At 35.7% G+C, this 13418-nt stretch overlaps 1 protein-coding gene across 8 annotated transcripts in view; it reads left to right on the top strand.

Moving 5' to 3' along the window:
• Positions 1–13418, top strand: part of SLC4A10 (solute carrier family 4 member 10) — a 156521-nt gene that overhangs the window by 53258 nt on the left and 89845 nt on the right. For 6 of the 8 annotated variants that reach the window (XM_035331526.1, XM_035331523.1, XM_035331524.1 and 3 more), the window contains one exon: positions 7233–7314. In XM_035331526.1, coding sequence (XP_035187417.1) covers positions 7233–7314 — 82 coding nt within the window. Of the gene's footprint in view, positions 1–4166; positions 4351–7232; positions 7315–13418 lie in introns of those variants that run through there. The other 2 variants (XM_035331528.1, XM_035331527.1) reach the window with 1 other exon arrangement.

The following is a 13418-nucleotide window of genomic DNA, read 5'->3' as shown; positions in this document are numbered from 1 at the left end:
CAGAACAGTAGAATCGTTTTCTGATGGAGAGTGCAGAGAAAGTGGTGCATCTAGGTCCCACTGCAACAAAGCAGGTCACTATTTTACCTTGATGATTGTTTTCTCTATTTTTCTCTTTAAATAGAAATCTTGTCTTCAGTTGCACAGGCATATGACAAATACATGTAGCAAAGCAACATATTTGCCTTGCAAATGCAAGAAATGCATTACTTCTCCCTAAAATGTTTATTCTAAGGAGGGACATTACTTATTAAATGATAAGGAAATACTTCAGTGATTATGCATTCCTTTATGCATCAGCACATAGTTGGCTCGGTTGTGCATAATGGTACTTAACCAGCACAGGGTGCTTCAAGGTATATAGCCACAGGAATTACATGTGAGCAATGTGAGCATTTACTTGTCTCTAAGACTGCTTTGTTTGAATTGTATGTGCATTTTCTGCTTGTGTTTAGTCTCGTTTGCTTTATAACAATAGTATGTGCTTGGATTTAATGTCTGAAATGATTATCTGTGTTTATATGTTTCAGGAATAGCATTATTATATTAGAAGTGTGCTCAGTCTCAGGTAAAGAGCAAACCAGTTCTTTGGAGCCAGTGGCGATCAGTGCAATTTTTAGCAGCGTTGCAGAAAATGGTATTTCTTTATTGAGTCATACTAAACAGTTCGTGACTTTTGCTATAAAAAGAGAGAAAAGAATAAGGAAAAAGAGAAAAATGCTCTTATGCATATGACATGCAGCCCTGGGGAAGATGCAAATCTGGAATGAAAACTAAAACTGATTGCTTTCTACTGTGTTGCATAGGTTGAACTATGTGGAGTAAGCTGACCAAAGATGTGCTTTATGTTAACCAGTAAATTGCTGCAGAAAAAATTCTGCCACCAAAAAATACAAAAAAACATACACAAAAAAACCCTACAAAACAACAGTACAGTTAAAGAGAGACTTTTAAAAATAATTCTGAAGACCTTATTAAATTATAAATGTGTTTTGATGGATCATTCTCGATAGGTGAATAGAGGGGAAAGTAGAATGGAAAAAGCAATTATATTTCATCAGAAAGATTAGATTCACTGTCCTTTCCACTTCAACAGATTGTTAAATGTGATTATATGTAATATAAGCAATTAAACAGTAATACTGGAAGGAGAAAAGAATTGTAGCATCTAAACTGTGGGCATACACATTGTGCATTAAATCAATTTTGTGTGACTGTGTGCTCAAGGACAGTTTAAAGGACACGGCTGAACATGGCAGTCACCAGTGATTTGCCTTCTCCAGCAGTGAGGCATCCATCTACATCCAACAGCTTTTTTGCCATTTAGGTTAATTGTCTTTACAAGATATTCCCTATATGCTGTTGGCAGCTGTTGAGTTCAAATAACTCACTTTTCTTTATCTGCAATAATGCCATCTTTATGAAATGACAAGCTTTACTTAACCAAAATGCTCTTAAAAATACAAATGTTATGGAGTGAAATAATTACAACACAACAAGATATATAAATAATATAAAACTGGAATCTTCACACTGGGAGGGCAATCACTGTGTATATGTGATGTCTGGGTAAATGTTTAGAGTCTCATTACAGACCATTTAAAAGGTGAACACAATTTCTATTACTAGATTGTTGATAAAATTAGTATATTAAAGTTTCTTCTCCAAAGTATGTAAATATTGATACACAAAGTAACTAAAATTATTCTATATTACAGCTTTCTATTTTTTATAGGAATGCAGCATTTAATATTTTATTCTGACAGGCGTTCCTTAGTTCCAGATGGCATTTGAGAATTATGTAGGTTGCCTAATCATCAATAAGTGGCTAATATGGAGAAGTAATTAATATCATGATTATTTTCCTTATGAGTCAGCAGGTGTGTCATGTGCATAATTTCTAGTGTGGAAAAAATCAAAATGGCTTCTGCTCTGCCATATATTTTATAGAAAGAAAGATGCTGAAAAGGATTCTTGGTTATGTTGTAATTTGCACTAGGAGTGTATTAAGTATTAAGAATGTAATTAAAAACAGAGAGGATTTTACCTGAAGGTTTGAAAATCCCAAACTATTTTCTGGAATATTAATACTCTTTGTAGCTGACTCCTGATTACTGTTTAAAAAAGTAATAATCCAATTTATTGAAAAGAGTGACCAAAAATCAGAGAAGGGAAATGAAAGTAGCCATATGTGAAGAAAATGTAGGATAAAGAAAATAAATGATTTCTGATTTTCCATGTAAAATGATTGTTTTTTTTTGTGCTATCCATTTTGACTCATCCATCTAAAATATTAGCACCAAATATACCATTAGAGCAGAGTACTAAGGGAAGGGCAGCAAGACATATTCATTGAGACTATTTAACATTTCTTTTTAATTGTCATGTATATTTATTGTTAAACTGTCATCTGTGCTGATTGCTACAGTAAATAAGATAATAGTAAATGTTTGTGCAGCATCCAGATTCTATGATCTATGAAACAGTGTCTTTTAAGATCATGTATTTGGTTTTCTTTTTTTAGTAAATAAATAAAATAAATCTGTGTATTGTCACTAAGACTTTAATCTACTTTCTTGTCATCCAGAATATAAGGAACATATATTGGGATGATGGAACTCCATCTTCCAAAAATATCCCGAATGCTACATGTGTATGCATCTGGCTTAGCAAATAACATATTTTAAAATGTTTGTCATGTGCCTTTGTATGGATACACCTTTGGAAGGAGTTACTTCTCTCTTCCATTCAGTCTTCTGTCTTGTAACAGAGATATTAGTGCGTATTGAAAGCATGTACAATTTATAAGTGCTGTAACTAAAAAACACCTGCAAACATCTGTTAAAAAAATGATGTTTCTTTGCTTTTCTAAATGAGTAGTTTCTCCGTTAATTAAATTGATCTGTGGTGTAGAAGGGCCATCCACATTCCTGGCAGGCGCCAGGTTTAAGGATCAATCTCGTGGCAGCATATGATGAATAGCAGCTAGGGCTGCATCAGACTTAAAGAGAGTCAGTTTGGAAGGCTCTCCAGGAAGTCATTTTGCCAGCTTTGGTAGTGAGCCTGTCAATACATAGGTGGAAAGGGCACTTCAGACATTTGTTTTGGGTTTCTAAACCATGAGCCTTTTTATTTCTCCTAACCAATATACCTCTCCTGCAACTGTTGCTATGAGTTGACACTTCATACTTTGTTATACACGTTGTTGAATTAAGGGTTCATATCTGTATTCTAGAACTCCTGATGACCGTCACTCTTCATGACTATGTAGAAAAAAAAAAAAAGCCAAATGTTTTTTAAGGCAGTTTATTTCCTTTTAATTTTATTCAAGTATAAGTAAGTTCAAATACGTTTCCATATAAAACTGTGCATTTGCACTGTAATGATGGAGAAGATTACTGTTGTCTGTTTTTCTCTGTTGGCTGTATTTATAAGGCTTTTTCATTAGATTTTTTTTCCTGTGAAATATGTGCAGTGGAAGATGCTGAGTGGTGAAGGTCTTTTCAGCGTTCATCTGGAAAATGTACGAGGTGAAATCCTGGACTGAGTAGGGTTGCTGAGCCCTGGTCTCTAAGGAGCTTGTGGTTTCCACATGAAAGCCTCAGCTTTTTCTTACTCTTTTTACTAGATAGGTTATTTGTTCTACTGTGTGTGTTTGCTGATATCTTACTGTTTCAAGGAAATAGTTTTGTCTCCAAGTTTTAGGTAAACCATTGTGTGATAACACAGATATATTATAATTAAAAAGAGAAAAATGTTAGCCTGTTTATATAAATATATTACACGCTGATTACAGATTCAGAGAAATGTAGTTCCACAGGCTTCAGTAGCATTACTCTTGAATTAGGCCAACAGAAAGTGAGCCTGGTAAATCTATTTATGATGTAACCTTTGTCCAGTCAGATGTCATAGCTGTGCACTGTAGAACTATTGCAAAGTATTAATACAAATTGGTTTTACGTGAACAACAACAAAAAATGCCTAAAAGTTGGTTTTTAAATCAATCTGTTGTTTCCTATCATATTTTGACATGTGTAAATTGTGCACTTTCCTAAATCGAGTGATTTAGCACTTCAGTTTTGAAATGCTATGGGAATATTAATTATGGCACAGAGCAGTCCGGTAAGGAAGGTAGATAAGTAAGTATTATTATCCCTATTTTACAGATGGGGAAGCTGAGGCACAGAGATTAAGTGACTTTGCCAACACAGCAAGTCAGTAGCAGATCCAGGATTAGCGCTTGGGGAATTCCTGGATCCCTCTCCCATGCTTTAACAGTAGACCACAGTGTTCACTGGATTCAGCGAGCAACTCATTGCAATAATGGACAGTTCCAAGGACTCATACCTGGTCAGTGTGTCCATAAATTTGTTTGCAGACTGCTCCAGTATGTCAGTATGGTTTAAACACCAAAGTCCTAGCAGATTTATGCACCATATAACATTTCTGACCTTCATCATCTGCTAATGGGGTGAAAGGAAGAAGCAGCAGAATTCTGGTATAAATGTGGCATGGCTGTGAAAAACATTTAGTCTTCATGCCCTGCTCTGATCACACTGAAACTGGTGGGCAAAACTGCAATGGAGTCATGGCTTTAATATACTCTTTGAGGATGTTAGCGTGGAGGTTGGTGGCTGCTTGTTACATTAAAAATCACTCAGAGCATGAATTCTATCTTCCATGACTGTTATGGTTATTTTTGCCTATACTTTGAGTTTCTTATTGCAACATTTAATAATTTCATAGTTTTCATGACATCCTAATAGAAAGCAGAGCATTACCAACTGAAGTTAATCATCATGTGAAAGTGGAGGGGATCTGCCACTGTTATTACTTGGATTGCTGTGGTGCTTACCTTAAAATGAGATTAAGATCTAGTTGTGCTAAACTACTCTTGAGTCCTTCTCTCCCTTATCCTGTCTTCCAAGGAGGCAGCACAGGAATCACAGAAATTACTTCTGGACTAAATGCAGTGTGACTTTTTTTACTGCTGAATGCAAGGTGGCTTTCATACCGCTCCCTGGGAAGTGAGAGTGCGCAGTGCAAGGCCTGTTTAATTGGACTGCTCAGAGTTTGACAAGTGGATTGGCAACAACACAGAACTCCCAATTAAGCTGTTTTTCCCTGTAATATTAATGGAATAAACTTGCTTCTGAGAATGAGGCAAGGCTGAGACTTGCTGTGACATTACAGGAAGAGGAGGCAGGGAAGGAAAAGATTGCCAGAAGTTGAAAATTGAACACATGGGAAAGGAGAAGTCAAAGTGTATGAGCATATTTTGATAAATATTAATGAATTAGTTTGTATTTAGTTTACTTATATGATCTGTAAAGGCTTTAAACTACCGAGAAATTTAATATTCTCCCTATTACAGAAATTCCTCTAACATTGCTTCTATAAGGCCTCTATCAGTACAATTCTGGTGGCTATGACTTGCACTAGAATAGCACTGCTGACGTGACTGTAATACCTGGCTTTTGGTATCCTGCCTGTCTGTCCACCCAAGGACATGGCATTGTGCCAGCATGACACACACACACGTGCGCACGCACACACACACACACACAGTTATGTCTAAATTTTTAAAATAATGCATCAATTTTACCTAAGATGATCAAATTGATTGTGTGATATTATACTGCCCTGATGCATCTTATTAGGTTACTAGCTAATTCTAAATTATGGAAAGACAAAGCAGTTGCAATACAAAGCCTTTTCTCATTGTCAGATTTTAGTTAATACTATTATCTGCTGGAAAACTCTAGTAAAGACACTGTAATGCTCTCAATCTCTTTTTTTTAACAGCCCAGATGCTTGCTGCTGACACATTCCTAGGATTTTTCTATATAAGATAGCTACAGCATGACAGCTATCTTTTTTTAAAAAAAAAAAAAAAAGAGAAGTCTGAAACAAAAACTTAGCTCTAGAATTCGTGACATCTAGCTCTAGATGAGAATCTTTTTGCCTGGGGCATCTGCTCTTTAAGGAGAGGTGCTCATGTGGTTTAATTTCTTGTTATGTTCTATTGCATTCTATATATAGATACATATTTTGCATGTAACCCTGGTATTTAAATCCCCTTGCTTCAGATTTTCTTTAAGATACCAATTTTATATATTGAAACCATGTAGTGATAGTTCTAATATCACCTCCTAAAACCCTTCCAGTAATGAAAAATATATTTTAATGGTATATTAACTGTAATTTTTGTATAATTGATCATTTTTTCTTCATTATCATTTACTCTGTGGAGTAAAAGGAAACCATTCTAAATCACTTGGTGAATTATAGGCTTTATTTAGGATTTTTTTTACAATTGGTGATGTCATACTCAAAGGAAAACCAATATTTTGTTCAGCCCAACATTCAGTGCCATGTTGCTAGATTGCTCCCAAAACATATCTATGCTTAGGGAATTGTGATTTTTTTTCATGCCTGAAGTGACTGAAATGAATAATTTCTATAATAGTTTTTTAGTCTGAGGACAATAAACACATTCATCACATAGTACATTTACAGTGCAGTAGAGAATACAGTTAAAGTGCATATATGACCACAATATAAAATTCAACACAAAATGTGAATTCCTAAGGAAGAATGGCTTTTCTATTTTATGCTAATAGTGTATGCTATCTGCCTTCCTTGCCAATACAGCTTGGTGTTGTAAAGTAAAACAAAAGCTTTGCAAGTCATCAGTAAGTGAAGCCACTGGTTTTCATTGGTATTTCATGTTTTCTTTCTCATCATATTGCTGTTGAATATCATTCTCCAGCTTTGCCAAAGTATAAGGAGTGTTAGTGCTAATAATTTGGAAATTCTGTTTGTGGTTCAGGATATATCATAAAAATAAAAATACACGTACTGTCTCTTTCTTCAAGAGCAAAAGAATAGAGCTGCTTCAGCCAGACATTTATTTTCTCATTTCTTTCATTGTCCTATTGATTCATGTTTTTCTTAGTTCCCAGTAACTGGAGTTTACTCATTATCTTGCATGTTTTAACAGAGCTTCTTCATGTCAAAGCTATCTGTAATCATATCTCAGTAAAAACTGACGTATATATAAGGAATAGGTTTTAATAATAAAAAATAAATTCTTAAAAATGTTTGGTTTCCAAGTGGGAAGAGTAAATAAATAAATAGTAAACACATCCTTGTTTCATAGTACTATTCGATCTTGCCTAGTAGATTCCAAATGAGAAATGGCTTATCTGTTCTTTTTTTCTGTTTTGCAGAGAAATGATGAAGAGGCTGTTGTGGATAGAGGTGGAACTCGCTCCATCCTCAAAACTCATTTTGAAAAGGAAGATTTAGAAGGTGAGAGATTATTTTTCTGAGTATTACATTGTCTCTTTCTTCTGAGAATACTGAAACCAAATTCTAATGAGTAAACTACCTGATGGGGGAATGCAAAAGTGAATGGGAGATTACAATCTCATCAGTTATTTTAAAAAGAGAAATGGTAGTCATTTCTCACAGCAGACAATAGTGGAAATTTGCTAGTTTTCATGGTGCTCTTGAATCAAGTCCTACAGACAAAGATGATCCAGACAAACTTAAGATAACTCTTTTTACCTTTAATTTTTCAAATATGCAAATGCAATTAGGACTGATGATTTAGTATTTATAATCACTTCTATACTTTACAATCCTCATGTACTCATCTCTTGCTGAACAAAAGCATTCTGGAGTGTCGCAGATTGGAGAGATAGATACACTTGATGTATATTGCAGAAACCATCCAACATCACCAAGTAGAAGGAAATCGGATATGGTGCTTAGGGACGTGGTTTAGTGGGTAATATTGGTGGTAGGGGTATGGTTGGACCAGATGATCTTGGATGTCTTTTGCAACCTTTATGATTTCACGTAGTAAGCAAGAAGTTGTGAGAACTACTTTATGATATTGGCCTAATAATTCAGATAGTATCTGAAAGAGTTGCATTTTTGTTTATTTACTGGATACCAAACTTATTCTGGTTATGACTGCACTTACACTTGAGATATGTGACCCCAAAGCCATTATTAGTGGGTGACACAGAATTGCTGTTGTACATGAGTCTCTTTCTAGAATCTTGCTCTTTTGTCTTCTGTAGTCTTCAGTCCCTTGATTATATCCTTGGACAACTTAGAACTGTTGTTTCTGGTATTGTTAGAGAAACACTTGCTAGAAGAAGTAGGACTCTCTGCCTTCCCTTCTCTGTGATCCTGAAACAGATATTTGTGGGGGAGCCTACCCAGAAAAATGTCCTTTTACTGATGATGACAAGGTGTCGTTTTAAGAAGGGATGGCTTTCTGGAGAATTACTTAGCTTAGTCACATGGGTAGACTTTAGCATTGTGGCAGACAGAATTACTGTGATGTGTATCTTAGGTTCCACACATGACTATGTGGAACCTAAAACCCCATCTCAAAATTTGAACAAGTATGTCATTTAAAAACTATGTTCAAGTACTATTTTTCCCCACTATCCTATATGTGTGGAGTTACTCTTGTGAAATATCACTGAAAATATTATTCTAAAAACTTGATTTTACAATGTTATCAATAGAAATCAGAACACAATAACTTCCAACCTCCCTCCTAATCTTTCCATCAATTTAAAATGTTTATAACATTGCAAAATTCTTTCATTGGTCAATGAGTCTGTTTTTCTTTAAGACAAATCATGCTGCTTCAGTGTTGTAACAGAACAGTTACTCAATGTAAAATCCTTCTTAATGTGGTTAGCTTTCTCAGATAAATTTCATGTCCACTCTGAGATCAGATCAGTGTCTCTTTAAATATATAATTACTGAATCTAGAAATACTGAGTGACTTAAAAAGGGTTGAAGGGATTGTAAATTTTAATAATCCGGTTGCTGTTAATAGCATGTCCATTTGTTTCACAGCACAGCTAGGCACTTTTCCATCTGGAAACAGTGGATGTGACTCACAAATGTCACTGTCTTATTCTTACCCAGTGTACATTGTGATGTGTTTTGCTAAAAATTTACCTTTTTCCTAATTGCATAACTGACTTCAGCTATAAAATATGGAATTACATAGTCAGGTGCTAATTGCAAAGCTTGGTAAAATCATATAATTAGATAATTAATATGTATTATGCAATTAGCTCTTTGGCAGACATTTAATTGGGTTTATGTTTTAAAAATGTAAATAGCTAGTTACTGAATATTCTAGCAAAGACTAGTTTTGACAGGATTTAAGTTTCAACAGCACCGTATCAGCAACATTGCAAAAACTGCAACTTGTATGAAGAACTAAGGGTTGTTTCAATCTGAAATTCAGGATTCAATTTTCTTTGCTTAATTTTTTGAAATCATAAAACTGTTTTGCTATTTTTTTTAACTTTAGCCTATCAGCATTCAAATGTCATAATACAGACTTAAATATGTACTAAAATTTCCAATTTAAATTTCTTGGCCTGTCTGATACTTGTATTTCCCTATTTTGGGGCAGCCATTGTGCAAATATGCTGCAAGTACATATCTTGCTAAAAGCATGAAAATATCATCATGATTAATGCTGCCTGGAAGAACATCCACAAGACCAGAATTTTGCCTCATCTCTCTAGATCAGTGTTTTCTTTCCCTGAGCAGCAGGGTTTAAAAAAAAAAAAAAAAAGAGATATAGAAGTACTGCGATTCCTGTTCTGTGGGAGCAGAAGAGACACAGTGTTCATCTTAATGCCAATAATGAGACTTGCAGTATATACTTCAGATTGTATCTTTTTGCTACAGCTTTGTAATGCTTCAGAAGTGGATTGTGTGCAGAGCTCTAGCATTCAGATTTTCAGCACGAATGATTTTTCCACGTAATTCATTTTTACCGAGTTGTCAGCTTAAGATCAGTCACTAATACAGAACAGGTCATTTGTCTGATTGTCGCATTAATAAAGGGACGGAGGAATTGTTCCTAAAAGCAAAACAAGAAGCCTATCTCCGTTGGTTATAATCACATATTTTGCACGTTACCATTCAGTGTGCATACAGATAAAGTTCCTACTGTAATAAATATGGTCCTATTTTTATTAGTGGTGGAATTCTTAAGTGGGAATTCAGCACTGATTCTGGATACTAAAGTATTTGATTGTAGAATGACAGGTAGTATAGTACCTGTACTGAGAGCAGGTAGGCATATTTTCATTAACAGATGGGCACATCAAGAGAGAGTTGCACTCAACCTACTCCCTGTTGTTATCTCTGGCTCTCTGCAATTGCTTCAATTGCTTCTGACAAAATGGATACATGTACTTTATGTTTCTATCAAAGATGAAAACTATTTAGATTGATCTGTATGTGTCTGCAGATTTCAGATGCTCTCAGTTCATCTACTTAGACCTCCTTAGACTTTTGGACTATAAATATATGCAAAAACTGCATAGATATACAAAAGAATTGACACTAAGTGCACTCAGACTAAGATCTTTTGTTTATACTTGCCATATTAGCTAAGAGTGAAAAATGACTGTTCCACTGTTGTCCTTGCTATGGGTGGTCAGCTGCATATCCAGGATCTTTGCAGCAGGATTGCAGAACTGCTGTGGGCGTTATGGTGGCCTGGTTTGAGAAGCAGCTGTAACAGGAAGATGGCTGGAGATAGGATTGGTAGGTGCAGGCCCAGGAGTGAATCAGGAATGAATTCTGGCTCTGATGAAGCAAATCGCAAAATGGTCCTTGACTCAGAGAAGTCAAGATTTTGCTCAAGCTGATTTTGCTTTGTACATTTTATCTGCCTAAGTATTGTGAGAAAAAAAAAATGTCTTGTGGGAAATCAAGTTTGCCTTGTTTTATGTCTCCCAAGACACATAAAACATGGTATCTAGTATATAAATCATGTACATGAGAGTATGCGTTCTGACACCTTTGATAACATTTAGATTATGTGGACTGATTACCAAAAGCCACAAAAGACTTCAAGCTAAATTAGGAAATAAACATCACTAGAACAACACTGAATATGATGCAGAAGCTGATGATTTAAACTTAATAAACCAAAAATTAATTTGAAAATTTAGTGTGCTTGTAGAGATGCTTTGTAGAGAAGCAATATTCATGAAGATTAATTTTGATAGTAGATGTCCTGCTGACCAAAAAAAGAGAAATCTGAGAGTGTTTCATTGTTCTCTTTTGAACACAGGTAGCTTAGTTGTTACTTGTTTTTTGATTTCTTCTAGGTTGTGACAGTGAATTAAATCATTTTCTTGAAATTTTGATTATGTACAGTTAGGGTTTATGTATGAAAAAAGTCATTGTGATTGATCTCTAATCTCCATTTATTATTTAGTAAAAATCAGAGTGGCTCCAGAGCAGGTAAGTAGGTTTTTCAGCCTCAGAACTGGTTGTTTTTGTAGAAATAACATAATAGTGGACCTGTCTGCCACTGACGTTATTTACCTGCAAATTAATAGGACCTAGCAGCACACAGGACTGAAAGAACATTAATCATATTAACCTGCTGGCCTCGCTTCAGCCTTGCCCCTGCATAGAAGAAAGTCAACTACTAATTCTGCTTGGCTGGACAGGAACACTGACCAAGGTCTCCCCTACCACTGGCTGCCAGGAAGCTACAGCCTACTGAAAATAATTTGTTGTCCCATCAGTACAGATCCCCTGCTCCAAGCCTCCTTGCCCCTGCTTCCCTTGGGTGCTCTGTTCATCCTGATGGTCTGATCTACCTCGTGCTCCCAGTGACAATGTTGATTATGCTTAGAGGAGCAGAATATAAACTGTTGAAGTAAAAAGACTGAGAGAGATCTGGGTTAGTCTGTGCCTGTAATGTCAGATGTGTACAGCTGTAGCTGTCTATGAAAAGGTCTCTTAGAAAGAGCCATTTTGCCTTTACAAGCACAGAATTCTTTCACTACATACTCTAGCTTGTTCCTTTGTCATTTCCAAGGCATGTCTTTCTGTAATACCTCTCATCTAGTTTTGTCTGCTTTTACCTATGTCTTAAAATATTCCTCAAAATCTCACTTTTTTTCTCTTGAGCTGTGCTTTCACTATTGCCTAGGCAGTTGCCCAGTTTGGTCCCTTTTGGAGGGTCTCCTGCCACTTCCCAGGTGTTCAATGTTCATGAGAGGGGGATTCGCTTCACAGATTTGTGAATGACGCTGCTGGACATTTTAGCAAAATCACTTTGAAGGTTCACATGAAGAGTAATGAAATAATGAAAGCAGAGAAGTTACCACACAGTGTTGGCTGAAAACCACGGTATTTTGTTGTTTTGGGTTTTGAAGTCCAAGTTTGCTCTGAACTTCACTGAAAAGAAACCTGTTCAAAATTTGTGGGAGCTAACATTTCCAAGTATCTCACCCCATAAAATTCCAATAAGTGAAATTGACATAAAACAACTAATTCCATAATAAAAAGCTATCTATGTTCATGGAAGATGTGCGAGCAGAGAAAGGTTGAATTTGTTCTGCTCTGAACTTTGCATAATGTTGTGGGTCACAATCACAACATGAGGACGTTTGTACCTACAAAATATTTCAGTGAAATTTTCACAATCTATTAGTAGAATCTCACTTATTTTTACCAGACCATTCACCAGTATTAGAGAAAACTGCATGATGTGCATGACAAAATTGCAGCATCACGAGATAAAAATATTTAGTTCTTTACATTGTTGTTCTTTTTTTTTTTTTTTTTTCTTCCTTGCTTGTAAGTAATAGGTCACTTTCTTCCTCAGATAGTGGAATGTGCACGCATGCACTGCACGCAGCAGTGGAATGTGCACGCATGTCTGAGGAGATCCTTTTACATTCTGTTTCTGCTGACTTTTTTTTTTTTTTTAATTGTCTGGAAGGTCTGAGGCCTGATCTTGTCATAGGACTGTGCACACAATGTCTTTGGACTCCTCTGGAGCAGCACAGGGAAGTAGGAAGTGGACATGAATGCAGTTAAAAAGATGTTTTTTTAGTCTAGCTACAACCTGGAAAAATGTTTTGTTAAAAGGAACTGTTTGTTGGGAAGGCAGTGATCGATCAGTGCCCTTTAAAAAGGTCTTTTAATGATCTCAGAGCAATGTTCTCATGCTCCATATTCAATATGTCCTTAGTGCATTCTTGGGCCCTGGGATATGGTTTTAACAATTTCTGTATAATTTCTGTTGCATTTTAACCTAGAACATAAGTTGCATGTATGTTCTAAAAAAAAAGGGGGGGAGATTTTGTCAGTTTCTCCAAATGACAGCATGGCAAAAAGGTGCAAAATGGCCCTTGAGCAAACAATATCCACAGACAGCCATGTAAACTGTTGGTTTAGGAAGCACAGCTTTTGTCTTTTCTGCTTTCTCTTTAGCTCTGCCTCCCTGCTGCACTACAATAACGAATAATGAGTCATGTACTCTCCAACTCCTACACAATTCACCATAATCACTTCTTCTCCTATAAGGAAAAAGGCTTTTTTTTTTTTTT

Source organism: Oxyura jamaicensis, chromosome 7 (genome assembly GCF_011077185.1).
Source record: "Oxyura jamaicensis isolate SHBP4307 breed ruddy duck chromosome 7, BPBGC_Ojam_1.0, whole genome shotgun sequence".
Taxonomy (NCBI): domain Eukaryota; kingdom Metazoa; phylum Chordata; class Aves; order Anseriformes; family Anatidae; genus Oxyura; species Oxyura jamaicensis.
Note: the sequence above shows the minus strand (reverse complement) of the source record. Positions and strands in the feature narration are given on the sequence as shown.